A 14,627-nucleotide genomic window follows, 5' to 3' on the forward strand; every position below is an offset into this window, starting at 1 on the left:
TCAGTTTTACATATCCTTGTAGAATCAACTGAATCCTCTATTGTAACTGCTGTGTTTTTTTTTTTTGCTGTGTTTCTTTAAATCCTCCCTCTTCTCAATCCTGCTTCCTTCCCTCCCTTACAAGTGTCATGAGATCTGTTTCTTTTCTTAAGATTTTTATTTATTTATTCATGACACAGAAAGAGAGGCAGAGACACAGGCAGAGGGAGAAGCAAGCTCCACACAAGGAGCCCGATGCAGGACTTGAACCCGGGAATCCAGGATCACGCCCCGAGCCAAAGGCAGAAACTCAACCGCTGAGTCACCCAGGCGTCCCATGAGATATGTCTCTGAGGGAACTTATTAAAGTGTATTTGGAGTTAGAAGTTGTCCTAGGAGCAGATTCTGAAATGGGATTTTGGAGTGTGGTTACCTGCCAGCTAGGTGTGAGGACTAGGATTGAGGACTCCATCACTGGCCACTGGCTTTAAGGGAAGTGCTGATAACCCATGACGTAGTTATGATGTCACTGTCAAAACTGTCACTAGTGGTGACGAGAGACAGGACACCAATGGATGGAAACTTGCTTACACGTGCAATGTCTCGGGTTGACTGGTTGAGAGGAAGTAGAAATGATTCACAATTGTGAAAAGAGATGGTTGTAAAAAGAGGCTGCTATAGCACTGGAGAAAGACAAGGAAAGGTGAGGAGTGATTAACACCAGTCTAACCTAGGCTCAAAAGCCAAGGGTCCCATCTGCAGGCAGAAGGTAGTCTGAGGGAAGACTGGCCTATAAGAATTAGTCCTCTTCACATGCTGCTCAGAGTCCAGTTTTGTTTTCTACAGCATGTCAGGCAACTCATGTACAAGCCAAGCTCAGCCTTTTCCCACTACCTTCCCATGTTCTGGGAAAATAACCCAAATCAGAAATAAGAAGATGGTTGATTCCATGAACATTTAACATCGTACCAGAATGTTGCCTTAGAAGCCCACCTTTCATCTAACTCTAGTAGGATACTTAACTTTTCCAGCCATAGATGAGGCAGCAGAGGCTTTTCTCAGCCACTGTGGATTTCAGAGGTGAGCATGCAGAGAATAGTAAGAAGTGACATTTTTCCTTTTCTGCCTTTCAGAGAAACTTATAATTTTATTGTCCTGTAGTTCATCAACCAGGTTCGAACTAAATTAACAATCACACTTCTGCACTCCCTTCTCTACTACTCACACAACCAAGGCTCTATAAATGTAAATGCTTTTTCTAAAGAACCTGTCATTCTGATTTCCTGAATAATGGATTAAATAAAATCTGACAGGTGTTCAGCAACCTATGTGTGGGATTCATGATTTGTCACAGAAAGATGTTGTGCATTCCAGCAGCTCTTTGGAAACGAGGAAATGTTTTCCAGAAGCTTCCTAGCTGCCTTTTCCTGATATTCCCTTGGCCAAACTCAGATGCAGGTCCATTTCCTAGGGGGCATGGGGCTGACCGGATTGGAAGAGTCAGCATCTGGGTTCACATGAAGGTCGGAGGGATCTCCATCCCCAGGACCACCACAGGACCACTTGCTGTTTCATTTTTTAAATATTTTATTTATTTATTCATGAGAGACACACAGAGAGAGGCAGAGACATGGGCAGATAGAGAAGCAGGCTTCCCGCAGGGAGCCCCAATGTGGGACTCCATCCGAAGGGCCTTGGGATCACAACGCGAGCCAAAGGCAGACGCTCAACCGCTGAGCCACCCAAGTGTCCTCCGGTTCTGTTTCATAATGCAAGATTCCACATCAGCCACAGATCGGCAGGGCACACGCCTGCTGGACAAGACCCACGGACCCCGAGTACCGGCGTGGGAAGGGAGTGGTGCCACATTCATCAAGACTGAATTTTTTAATAGCTTCTGACATTTATTGAAAAGAAGGAAAACACATTTGTCCAGGTAGTGTAGAAGAGCTGGGCAGAGTGCAGGGGTTAATTACTGTGTTGAACAAAAGGCACACATCAGAGAGACAGCTGCAAATTGAGAACGGAACCTGCCCAAAACGCACAGGTACACAGAAGGAAAACGAGTGACTGGACCCGACTGCCAGGCACCCCTGGGACCTGGTGGCCATCTGGCAGGAGCAGAAGAGGTCTCTGGGAGGAGGGGGGTGGAACGGGTCTCACTGGAGGCGAGAGGCTGGCCGGCCCCTCCGCGGGGGTGGGTGGCAAGCTGCTGGAATCAGTGTCCGGGGACCGCGGCCGGCTCGGATACTTCCTGGCTGAGCTCAGATCGCTGGAGGCCGCAGTCTGGTGGTGGCGCACGGTGCGGGGCGTCAGCGGCGGCGGCGGCAGCCACGGCGCGGGTCTGTCTCCTGGCACCGCGCTGCAGGCCTGGCGGTCAGTCTGGCGGAGGCGGCCCGCGGCGGCCGGGCTGTGGGTGGTCCGCCCGGCGTGTAACGGGAGCCAGGCCCGCAGCTGGAGCGCGGGCCCGAGTCCAAGTGTGCACGGGAGGGGCCCGGCTGGCCGCACAGGGGCGGCGAGCTCCGGAGCGGGGCCCAGAGGCAGCGGCGGGAACCTGGAGCGCTATTCCTGGAACAAAGGCAAGCACTACGCGGGAGGGGACAGCAGCGCGGGGGAGAGCGCGGCCACTCGAGCGCCGCGAAGGTGAGGGAGGGGGAGGCGCGGCGGGGCGACGGGCGCAGCGGACCCTCCCCCCGAGCACCCGCCCCCAGGCCCGACGGGCTCTCGGCCTAGAAGTCCTCGTCCTCCACCCATCCAAAGACCCGCTTCATCTCGGCCAGGAAGCCCCGGTAATCATTGAGGAGGGGGCTCCCCTTCCTGATGTAGGGGATCACCCACTGCAGGGCCGGCCCGGTGAGGCGGGTGATGAGGAACGTCACCTTCAGGGCATCGCTGGAGAACAGGGTCTCGTCCACTAACATGTAGGCGCCCGTCTGCACGATGAACTCCGGCAGCCGGTCGGTGTCGCCGTCAAACGTCTCGGGGAAGGGAATCGGGTTCCTCCACCGCCGCGTCTGGGGCCGCAGGGGCAGGGCCAGGAGGGCCTTGATCAGCTGCACTCGGCCGTCCATCGCGCCGCGCTCGCGCTCGCGCTCGCGCTCGCGCTCTCTGGGCTGGGCTGGGCGGGGCGTGGCCGAGGTGGGCGGAGAGGCGTGGCGGGAAGTGTGTGCGTAGGAGGCGTGGCTGGGTCCAGGGGCGAGGCCGGCGTGGGTCCTGGCCGGCCCGGCCCACGAGTTCAGGTGGTCGCTAGTGCGCAGGCGCGACACGGGTGGGTATCCTAGGGCTTGAGTTGACGGGGGAGGGGTGGCTAGGGTTTTCTTTTTTTTTTTTAACATTTTTTTTTATTTTTTTTTTAAATTTTTATTTATTTATGATAGTTACAGAGAGAGAGAGAGAGAGGGAGGCAGAGACACAGGCAGAGGGAGAAGCAGGCTCCATGCACCGGGAGCCCGATGTGGGATTCGATCCCGGGTCTCCGGGATCACGCCCTGGGCCAAAGACAGGCGCCAAACCGCTGCGCCACCCAGGGATCCCTGGCTAGGGTTTTCAAGTAGACGGGAGGTCACAGTAGAGGGGCATGGCCCAGGTTCCCAAGGCGGGTAGTAGGTGAGGGGTGGGGCCATGGGAGGGGCCCAGCCCCGCGGCTTCTAGGTGAAGGTGGAGCTAGTTGCAGCTGGAGTGGGTAAGTCCCAGTTTTAAGGAGCTGAGGAGCGCGCCCTTGTACACCTCCTGTGCGGGCCGTGCACCTATCCTTGCGTGTTCTTTAGCCCAGCTTCGATGATGGCACTTTGGAATATTATAGATGGATCATTTTGAGAAATGTCCCTCTGCATTTGCTTTGGTTATTTTTGCCAGTTAAAAGATACCGTATCTCTCATATCTCATGGGGCTGGTAATGTGTTATTACTGATGATGTTATTACTAATGTTATTAATGATGATGTGTATCATGATTACTTGTTCTATCTGCTGTGTTACAAGGCCTGAGGAGCCTGACTTCTGCCTGCATCCACCTAGACTTTTCAATAAAAGTGTTTACCATGGGCACCTGCATATCTCAGTGATTGAGCATCTGCGTTTTGTCTCAGGTTGTGATCCCAGGATTCTGGGATCAAGTCCCGCATCAGCGTCCCCGGGTGGGGGGGGGGGGCTGCTTTTACCTCTGCCTATGTCCCTGCCTCTCACCATGTCTCTTATGAATAAATAAGTAAAATCTTTTTAAAAAGTGTTCTCCCAGTGCAACTGAATGTATTTCTTGCCTCTAAAAATCCCAAGATGCTCTCCATGAGTTTTATCTATTCTTTAATAGTAGGAAATGAAAGATGTCAAATAGGGGCAACCCAGGTGGCTCAGCGGTTTAGCGCCGCCTTCAGCCAAAGGCGTGATCCTGGAGTCCGGGGATCGAGTCCCACATCGGGCTCCCTGCATGGAGCCAGCTTCTCCCTCTTCCTGTGTCTCTGCCTCTCTCTTTCGCTCTGTGTGTCTCTCATGAATAAACAAAATATTTTTTTAAAAAAAGAAAGATGTCAAATATAGTTTCACTTTCTCTTGGGATGATCACATGGATTTCTCTCTTAGAGGAGAGAGAGGGGGAGAAAGTGACAAAGGCAAGGGCGGGAAAATCCGTGCCAAGCATAAAGTCTGACCCCCTCAATCTCACAATCCTGAGTTCATAACCTGAGCCAAAATCAAGAGGCAGCGGTTTAACAGACTTAGCCACCCAGGCATCCTCCTCCCCTCTCTTTTTAAAAACATGTTATTAAAAAAATAATAAAATAAACACATGTTATGTATTTGTTTGTTTATTTATTTATTTATATTTCATTTACTTGAGACAGTGAGAGGGAGAGAGTGAGCAGGGCAGAGGAAGAGAGAATCTGAACCCGACCCCTTGCAGAGCCCAACTTGGCTGAATCCCAGGACTGCGAGATCATGACCTGAGCTAAAACCAAGAGTGGATCACGGACCAGATTGAGCCACCCCAGAACCCCTTGAACACTGTATTTTATGTCCTCTCTACACCCAAGGTGGTGCTGGAACATACAACCCCGAGATCAAGAGTCAAATGCTCTACTGACTGAGCCAGCGAGGTACCCTAGATTTTTTCTTTTTAAATTAGTTGTCTATTGCTGTCTTAAGAAATTATCACATATTTATCATGAGTTTTCAGAAGTTTATCATCTGACAGTTCTGTACGATAGAAATTTGGTATGGGTCTTTCAAACAAAATCCTGGTATTGTCTGACTATGTATACCTTTTTGGGCTCCTGGACCCTTTCTTCTTAAAAGTCAACAGTGGTGGACTCTGTTTCTCACATGGTATTTCTCTAACGCACTCTTCTGCCTTCCTCTTCTGTTTTTAAGAGTTACCTGATTAAGTAATCCAGGATAATGTCACTATTTTAAGATAAACTGCTTAGAAACCTTAGTTCCATCTGCAACTTTATTTTTATTTATTTTTATTTTTATTTTTACCATCTGCAACTTTAATTTTCTGTTGCTGTATATTCTTAGGTTGTGGGGATTAGGATGCAGACATCCTTGAGGCATCCTTGTAAGGATGTAAGACTACATCCTTATTCTTGGTTACTATAGCAAATTACATGTTTGATTTTCAATTAATAAAGCAACATTGCGTTGCAATGTGGGACGTCTGGTTTAGACAGTTGGGCTTCTGCCTTCTGCTTGGGTCGTGGTCCCTGTGTTCTGGATAGAGCTGCATACTGTGCTCCCTGCAGAGAAAGGAGCCTGCTTCTCCCTCTTCCGCTGCCTGCCACTCCGTTTGCTTGTGCTCTCCCTCTCTGTATGTGTGTCAAATGAACGGATAAAATCTTCAGAAAAAATAAGTTTGATGTAGTATTTTTAATATATTACTAGATTAGGCAAATGGATAAAAATGTGTTATATTCATACAGATGAATCCTAGCCAATATTTAAATAGGAACTACTATCGATGACTCACAGCAATATTGATGACTCCTACAGAAAATATATTCGGTGTATAGAAATGCCACTGACTTCTGGGCATTGATTTTGTATCCTGCCACACTGCCAAATTGCTGTATGAGTTTTAGCAATCTTGGGGTGGAGGCTTTTGGGTTTTCTACGTAGAGTATCATGTCATTGGCGAAGAGGGAGAGTTTGACTTCTTCTTTGCCAATTCGAATGCCTTTGATGTCTTTTTGTTGTCTGATTGCTGAGGCTAGGACTTCCAGTACTATGTTGAATAGCAGTGGTGAGAGTGGACATCCCTGTCTTGTTCCTGTTCTTAGGGGAAAGGCTCCCAGTGCTTCCCCATTGAGAATGATATTTGCTGTGGGCTTTTCGTAGATGGCTTTTAAGATGTTGAGGAATGTTCCCTCTATCCCTACACTCTGAAGAGTTTTGATCAGGAATGGATGCTGTATTTTGTCAAATGCTTTCTCTGCATCTAATGAGAGGATCATATGGTTCTTGGTTTTTCTCTTGCTGATATGATGAATCACATTGATTGTTTTACGAGTGTTGAACCAGCCTTGTGTCCCGGGAATAAATCCTACTTGGTCATGGTGAATAATTTTCTTAATGTACTGTTGGATCCTATTGGCTAGTATCTTGTTGAGAATTTTTGCATCCATGTTCATCAGGGATATTGGTCTGTAGTTCTCCTTTTTGGTGGGGTCTTTGTCTGGTTTTGGAATTAAGGTGATGCTGGCCTCATAGAACGAATTTGGAAGTACTCCATCTCTTTCTATCTTTCCAAACAACTTTAGTCGAATAGGTATGGTTTCTTCTTTAAATATTTGATAGAATTCCCTTGGGAAGCCATCTGGCCCTGGACTTTTGTGTCTTGGGAGGTTTTTGATGACTGCTTCAATTTCTTCCCTGGTTATTGGCCTGTTCAGGTTTTCTATTTCTTCCTGTTCCAGTTTTGGTAGTTTGTGGCTTTCCAGAAATGCGTCCATTTCTTCTAGATTGCCTAATTTATTGGGGTATAGCTGTTCATAATATGTTTTTAAAATCGTTTGTATTTCCTTGGTGTTGGTAGTGATCTCTCCTTTCTCATTCATGATTTTATTAATTTGAGTCTTCTCTCTCTTCTTTTTAATAAGGCTGGCAAATGGTTTATCTATCTTATTAATTCTTTCAAAGAACCAACTCCTGGTTTTGTTGATCTGTTCCACAGTTCTTCTGGTCTCGATTTCGTTGAGTTCTGCTCATATCTTTATTAACTCTCTTCTTCTGCTGGGTGTAGGATCTATTTGCGGTTTTTTCTCTAGCTCCTTTAGGTGTAAGGTTACTTTTGTATTTGAGTTCTTTCCAGTTTTTGAATGGATGCTTGTATTGTGATGTATTTCCCCCTCAGGACTGCTTTTGCTGCATCCCAAAGATTTTGAACGGTTGTATCTTCATTCTCATTAGTTTCCATGAATCTTTTAAATTCTTCCTTAATTTCCTGGTTGACCCTTTCATCTTTTAGCAGGATAGTCAACGTTACCCAGGGAAATTTACAAGTTTAATGTAATCCCTATCAAAATACCATGGACTTTCTTCAGAGAGTTAGAACAAATTATTTTAAGATTTGTGTGGAATCAGAAAAGACCTCGAATAGCCCGGGAATTTTAAAAAAGGAAACCATAGCTGGGGGCATCACAATGCCAGATTTCAGGTTGTACTACAAAGCTATGGTCATCAAGACAGTGTGGTACTGGCACAAAAACAGACACATAGATCCATGGAACAGAATAGAGAATCCAGAAGTGGACCCTCAACTAATATGGTCAACTAATATTCGATAAAGGAGGAAAGACTATCCATTGGAAGAAAGACAGCCTCTTCAATAAATGGTGCTGGGAAAATTGGACATCGACATGCAGAAGAATGAAACTAGACCACTCTCTTTCACCATACACAAAGATAAACTCAAAATGGATGAAAGATCTAAATGTGAGACAAGATTCCATCAAAATCCTAGAGGAGAACTCAGGCCTTTTTGAACTCGGCCACAGATACATCCACAAAGATGTAAGATACATCCACAAAGGGAAAAGAAACAAAAGCAAAAATGAACTATTGGGACTTCATCAAGATAAGAAGCTTTTGCACAGCAAAGGATACAGTCAACAAAACTAAAAGACAACCTACAGAATGGGAGAAGATATTTGCAAATGACGTATCAGATAAAGGGCTAGTTTCCAAGATCTATAAAGAACTTATTAAACTCAACACCAAAGAAACAAACAATCCAATCATGAAATGGGCAAAACACATGAACAGAAATCTCACAGAGGAAGACATAGACATGGCCAACAAGCACATGAGAAAATGCTCTGCATCACTTGCCATCAGGGAAATACAAATCAAAACCACATTGAGATACCACCTCACACCAGTGAGAATGGGGAAAATTAACAAGGCAGGAAACCACAAATGTTGGAGAGGATGTGGAGAAAAGGGAATCCTCTTACACTGTTGGTGGGAATGTGAACTGGCGCAGCCACTCTGGAAAACTGTGTGGAGGTTCCTCAAAGAGTTAAAAATAGACCTGCCCTATGACCCAGCAATTGCACTGTTGGGGATTTACCCCAAAGATACAGATGCAATGAAATGCCAGGACACCTGCACACCGATGTTTCTAGCAGCAATGTCCACAATAGCCAAACTGTGGAAGGAGCCTCAGTGTCCATCAAAAGATGAATGGATAAAGAAGATGTGGTTTATGTATACAATGGAATATTACTCAGCCATTAGAAATGACAAATACCCACCATTTGCTTCAACGTGGATGGAACTGGAGGGTATTATACTGAGTGAAATAAGTCAATCGGAGAAGGACAAACATTATATGTTCTCATTCATTTGGGGAATATAAATAATAGTGAAAGGGAATAGAAGGGAAGGGAGAAGAAATGGGTAGGAAATATCAGAAAGGGAGACAGAACATAAAAACTCCTAACTCTGGGAAACGAACTAGGGGTGGTGGAAGGGGAGGAGGGTGGGGGTGAATGGGTGATGGGCACTGAGGGGGGCACTTGACAGGATGAGCACTGGGTGTTATTCTGTATGTTGGCAAATTGAACACCAATAAAAAATAAATTTATTTTAAAAAGAAAATATATTCAGTACAAGAAGTGAGCACAAGAAAATATAGGTTTATGATTCTTTTTTATATCAGTGTCAAGAAGGGACAAAACTAAATGTAGAATTCAGAATAGTGGTTATATCAGAAAAGGGGGAATAATAGTCTATAAAGTTGCATGAAGCAATCTAATGAGATGCCAATAATATTTTCCAGAGCAGTTCTACTATTCTGTATCTCCACCAGCAATATATGGGATTAATTTGCTCTTCAAATTCAATGACACTTAGTATTGTCAATTTTGTTTTTTTCTGTTTTGTTTTTACTTTAGTTCTTCTAATAGGTGTGAAGTGGTCACTCATCCTGGTTTTAATTTGAAATTTCCTAATTATTAATGATACTAAACATCTTTTTTGTGTGTGTACTTATCTACCATAGATATCTTTTCTTTTATGGACTGTCTGTTCAAATATTTTGACCATTTTTAATTGGGTTGTTTACTTTTTGTTATATCCCATATTCAAGTCTTAATCAGATATGTAATTTCAACTATTTTCCTCTAGCCTGTGCTTTCTCTTTTCATTCTCTTAAAACTGTTTTTTGAAGAACATCAAATTTTTAATTTGATGAAATCCAATTTACCTAATTTTCCTTTTATGCATTGTTTCTGGTGTCATAAGTAAGAAATGTTCAGTTAATCTGAGGTTGCACACACTTTTCTTCCTGTTTCCTCCTAGTTTTATAATTTTAGGTTTTACCATTAGAACGATTAATCATTTGGGTTATTTAAAAAAATATTCAATTAATTAATTTATTTGAGAGAGAGAACACACACAGAAGAAGGAGGAGAGAGAGAGGGAGAATCAGACTCCCCACTGAGCTGGGAGCCCAATGCCGGGCTCCATCTCAGGACCAGGAGATCATGGCCTGCCCTGAAACCAAGACTCAGATGCTCAACCACTTGAGCCACCTAGGCTCCCCTACAGTGTTTTGTGGGCTTTTTGGTAAATGAATATTTAATTGTTCCTGTATCATTGTTGAAAGGACTAGCTTTCCCCCATAATTATATTTACATCTTTGTCAGAACTCAGCTATCCATATAAGTATGGGTCTACTTCTGGATCCCATTTTCTCTTCCACTAATCTATCTTGTGACAGTACGACACTGTCTTAATTACTATAGCTTTACCACAAATCCTGAAATCAAATAATACTAGTTCTTCAATTTAATCATTTTTTCAATGCAGTTTTGCCATTGCATGTCTTTTTCATTTTGAAATGAATTTTAGAATCAATTACTTTTTATATGTTAACATTTTTGCTGGGACTTTGAATCTATAGATGAATTTGGGGAGAATTAATATTTTAACAATATTGACTCTTCCAAACCATGAAAATATATCTTTCCATTACTCAGATTGGCTGTAATTTATCTCAGGAATGTTTTATAGTTTTCAAATATTGAAATAAAATATGTAAAAACATTTAAAAATATTTAAAAAATATTTTTGTCATATTTAACTCTAAGTTTTACACATTTCTATGGTGTTAAATTTTTCCTAATTTCAAAGGTCTTTTGTTTATTACTAGAAATATGACTGATTTTTGAATATTTACTTTGGGTCTTGCAACCTTGCTAAATTCACTTATTAGTTATACTTTGTTGTTGTTGTTCATTCTACATCCTAGAGAATCTGTTTTCTACATACATGATCATGTAGTCTGCAAAAAACAAGAGTTTGTCTTTTTCTTCCTGCCAATATGGGTGCCCTTTCTTTGTCTCCTGTTCCTTCCTTCCTTCCTTCCTTCCTTCCTTCCTTCCTTCCTTCCTTCCTTCCTTTTCTCCTTATTGCACTGGCTAGAACCTCCAGCACAGTATTTAATTCAGATGTTTGACAGTGTGCATGCTTGTCTTGTTCTTGATCTAAGAATGGAAGCATTCTGGCTTTCACCTAGAATTATGATGCCAGTCTTATGTTTTCCTAGGTCCTTTATTAGTTTGAGGAGTTATATTTTATTCCTAGTTTAATGAGAGTTTTCTAAGAACAATATGATATAGAAATCCTCCTTCTAGGTATTTACCCTAGAGAAATGAAAACATATTCTCACACAATAATCTGTACTTGAATGTTTATAGCTGACTTATTAGTAACTGCTAAAAATGTGAAACATGCCCAAGGCCCTTGAACAGATGAATAGATCACCAAACTGTGGTACACACATTCATACTATGGCAAACATTAAAGTGGCCCCATGATCCCGACCTACTGATGATGCCTTTGAGTGTGCATAGGGACGGTGAATTGCTTTTAAACAAAGAACATGAGAGAGGTGATGGAATGTCGCTCTTGTGATTATGTTACATTAAGCATATCTCCATCTTGAGAACTGACTCCCTCTCCCTCTCCCATTGCCATGAGGAAGTAAGCTGCAGTGTTGAACTACCTATTAAGAGAGCAACACAGAGTACTGCCAGGAAGCTTGATACAAAATTAAGAGGTTTGTATCACTATACCTCTTTATATTAACTGACCATGGTGCATTATACTTTAAATATGCTACTTTGGATTTTGTTGGCCAGTATTTGGGGCTTTCCCTTTATGTTGCAATGCAACCTCATCAACAACGAGCGGTGCAATACTTCTCTGGCTGAAAGGTTCACGAGTAAGTACAAAGCAGCAGGAAAATGTATTCACAGAATCTCAAGTGAAGTCAAGAGACAAGGTCCGCAAAGGATACAGCTGGACTGAGACTGAGGGGCAGAAATGGGCAAAATGGAAGGGACGTTCAACCCACATGACAGGTGAATGTCGGGCAGGGACATACACCAGACGGACTCCTCAAAACCAGAGCGCTTAGCCCTCCCTTCTACGCAAGTAGCTCGCCCTGCCCACACCAAGGGGGCCTGGGCTTTTCCTCTGGCCCCGCCCCTCGCGCACCGCCCACGTGCGGAGCAACGGCCACGCCCCTTCATTCTGACTCCGCCTCCTCGACTGGTCGTTAGGCCTGGCCTCCAGTGCACGCTCCCACGCAGTGAACAGCTCCCGCCCGAGCGCCTGCGCCTTAACGACCACACGGATTCATGGGCCGGGCCCGCGCCAGCGCCCGCGCCCACCCCGCCCCCGGGCCCGGGCCCGCCTCCGCGCGCACGCAATTCCCGCCACGCCTCCCCGCCCACCTCGGCCACGCCTCGCCCCGCCCAGCCCTGTGAGCGCGAGCGCGGCGCGATGGACGGCCGAGTGCAGCTGATCAAGGCCCTCCTGGCCCTGCCCCTGCGGCCCCAGACGCGGCGGTGGAGGAACCCGATTCCCTTCCCCGAGACGTTTGACGGCGACACCGACCGGCTGCCGGAGTTCATCGTGCAGACGGGCGCCTACATGTTAGTGGACGAGACCCTGTTCTCCAGCGATGCCCTGAAGGTGACGTTCCTCATCACCCGCCTCACCGGGCCGGCCCTGCAGTGGGTGATCCCCTACATCAGGAAGGGGAGCCCCCTCCTCAATGATTACCGGGGCTTCCTGGCCGAGATGAAGCGGGTCTTTGGATGGGTGGAGGACGAGGACTTCTAGGCCGAGAGCCCGTCGGGCCTGGGGGCGGGTGCTCGGGGGGAGGGTCCGCTGCGCCCGTCGCCCCGCCGCGCCTCCCCCTCCCTCACCTTCGCGGCGCTCGAGTGGCCGCGCTCTCCCCCGCGCTGCTGTCCCCTCCCGCGTAGTGCTTGCCTTTGTTCCAGGAATAGCGCTCCAGGTTCCCGCCGCTGCCTCTGGGCCCCGCTCCGGAGCTCGCCGCCCCTGTGCGGCCAGCCGGGCCCCTCCCGTGCACACTTGGACTCGGGCCCGCGCTCCAGCTGCGGGCCTGGCTCCCGTTACACGCCGGGCGGACCACCCACAGCCCGGCCGCCGCGGGCCGCCTCCGCCAGACTGACCGCCAGGCCTGCAGCGCGGTGCCAGGAGACAGACCCGCGCCGTGGCTGCCGCCGCCGCCGCTGACGCCCCGCACCGTGCGCCACCACCAGACTGCGGCCTCCAGCGATCTGAGCTCAGCCAGGAAGTATCCGAGCTGGCCGCGGTCCCCGGACACTGATTCCAGCAGCTTGCCACCCACCCCCGCGGAGGGGCCGGCCAGCCTCTCGCCTCCAGTGAGACCCGTTCCACCCCCCTCCTCCCAGAGACCTCTTCTGCTCCTGCCAGATGGCCGCCGGGCCCCAGGGGTTGCTGGCAGCCAGATCCAGGCACTCGTTTTCTTTTTCCTGTGGACCTGTGCGTTTTGCCCAGGTTCTTTTTGCCCAGGTTCTCTTCTCAAATCGCATTATTTTCTTAGTTACGTGTTTGTTGGTCAGCATTATAACGCCTACATTCTACACAACTTCTCGACACTACCTGGATAAACGTTTTTTCTTTCTCAGTTAATGTCAGACGCTATTGAAAAAGAAATATCTCAATAAATATGACATTTCTCCTTCCTTGTTTCTGTAAAGGGGTCCATGTCTTGTGCAGAAGAGCTTTCCCTTGCAGTTCCATGAGTTAATATTAGAGACTCTCTCTCTCCTCTCTGTTGACTCTTGCATATAAAACATCAACGTTAGAATCCTTAGGTAGTCCTGGGGAAGGAGGCCCCATTGATAACTGGTCAATCCCAGATGATGACTCCTTTGAACGATTTAGGATTGTTCCAAGCCTCTTAAGAAATGGATCTTTACTTTGGCTAAGACAGTGTGAAAAGTTAACCAGGAGGCTACTCTTAAAAGGTTTCTTTTCCAAAAAGTCATTTGAATGCTCCTAAATTGTCAAAAACCATTAATCCCATATAGATGGTGAACAATATCAAATCTTTATTTAACCCATTTTTCAAGAAACCAGCAGAATGATATAGGTGCTTTAAAAAACATTTATACAGCCTTCATTATGTGGGTACTGGGGTTGGGGAAAAGCATGCAGAAATGAGCTTGTTTATGTACAAACTTGGTTATTGACCTGTAGAACAATAAACATGTAAACTTACCTAATAAGCAGAGAAAAGTCATTGCTGTTTATCTACAGTTTAACCATTTATATATCTAGTACTGTAAAAAGCTTGCACTCCCTCACCAGTTATTGGTCATCAAAATTAAATATCCTGAGTCAGATGACCCATAGATGGGCTTATACACAGTTCTTTGATGTGATGTGTAAAGGTTGTACCACCATCTTTTTGTCTCTTTTCTAAGTTTTGGTGATTTTCCAGAACACAAGGTAGTAGAATAAATCACACCAGTGTTTTTTGACTTATTCCTCTCTCCATCTCTTTCTTCATTTGAACATGTAAGCATTTGCTAGTCATTTGTTCTGATTCACAGGACTGTACATTGAACTGGAGGTACCTTACCTATAGGATGTGCCTTGACTATTTTTTTTATTCCTCCAAATAGTGGAACCACCATTAATTTGTAATTTGGCACATAATAGGTCAAAGTCTTGATGTCAGAGGAAGAATTTGAATTGCTTAATGAAATGTTTTTATAATTCTCAGCATTCTTAAAATAATTGAAAGCAAGTTTATTGTGAGGTTCTAATTTAAGGTGGTGGCAATTGGCCTTCTGGATGGGTAGAAAAGAG

General features: G+C 45.7%; 1 protein-coding gene and 1 long non-coding RNA gene across 2 annotated transcripts; both read left to right on the forward strand.

The window, feature by feature from the left end:
* Positions 1–3,519: 3,519 nt before the first annotated feature.
* Positions 3,520–10,652, forward strand: LOC144308745 (uncharacterized). The gene is made up of 3 exons (XR_013375080.1): positions 3,520–3,661; positions 4,817–5,068; positions 7,441–10,652. It is a non-coding gene; the product is annotated as an uncharacterized LOC144308745 (long non-coding RNA).
* Positions 10,653–11,828: 1,176 nt separating this feature from the next.
* Positions 11,829–14,300, forward strand: LOC144308744 (uncharacterized). Its single transcript, XM_077889698.1, has one exon. It carries the CDS (start codon positions 11,844–11,846, stop codon positions 12,603–12,605), a length of 762 nt encoding a protein of 253 aa, XP_077745824.1. The 5' UTR covers positions 11,829–11,843; the 3' UTR covers positions 12,606–14,300.
* Positions 14,301–14,627: the final 327 nt, after the last annotated feature.

This window comes from Canis aureus, chromosome X (assembly GCF_053574225.1).
Source record: "Canis aureus isolate CA01 chromosome X, VMU_Caureus_v.1.0, whole genome shotgun sequence".
Taxonomy (NCBI): Eukaryota; Metazoa; Chordata; class Mammalia; order Carnivora; family Canidae; genus Canis; species Canis aureus.

Bases quoted from the DNA above. Each gene is read 5' to 3' on its own strand.
- LOC144308744 (XM_077889698.1), top strand. From the start codon at position 11,844: ATGTCGGGCAGGGACATACACCAGACGGACTCCTCAAAACCAGAGCGC.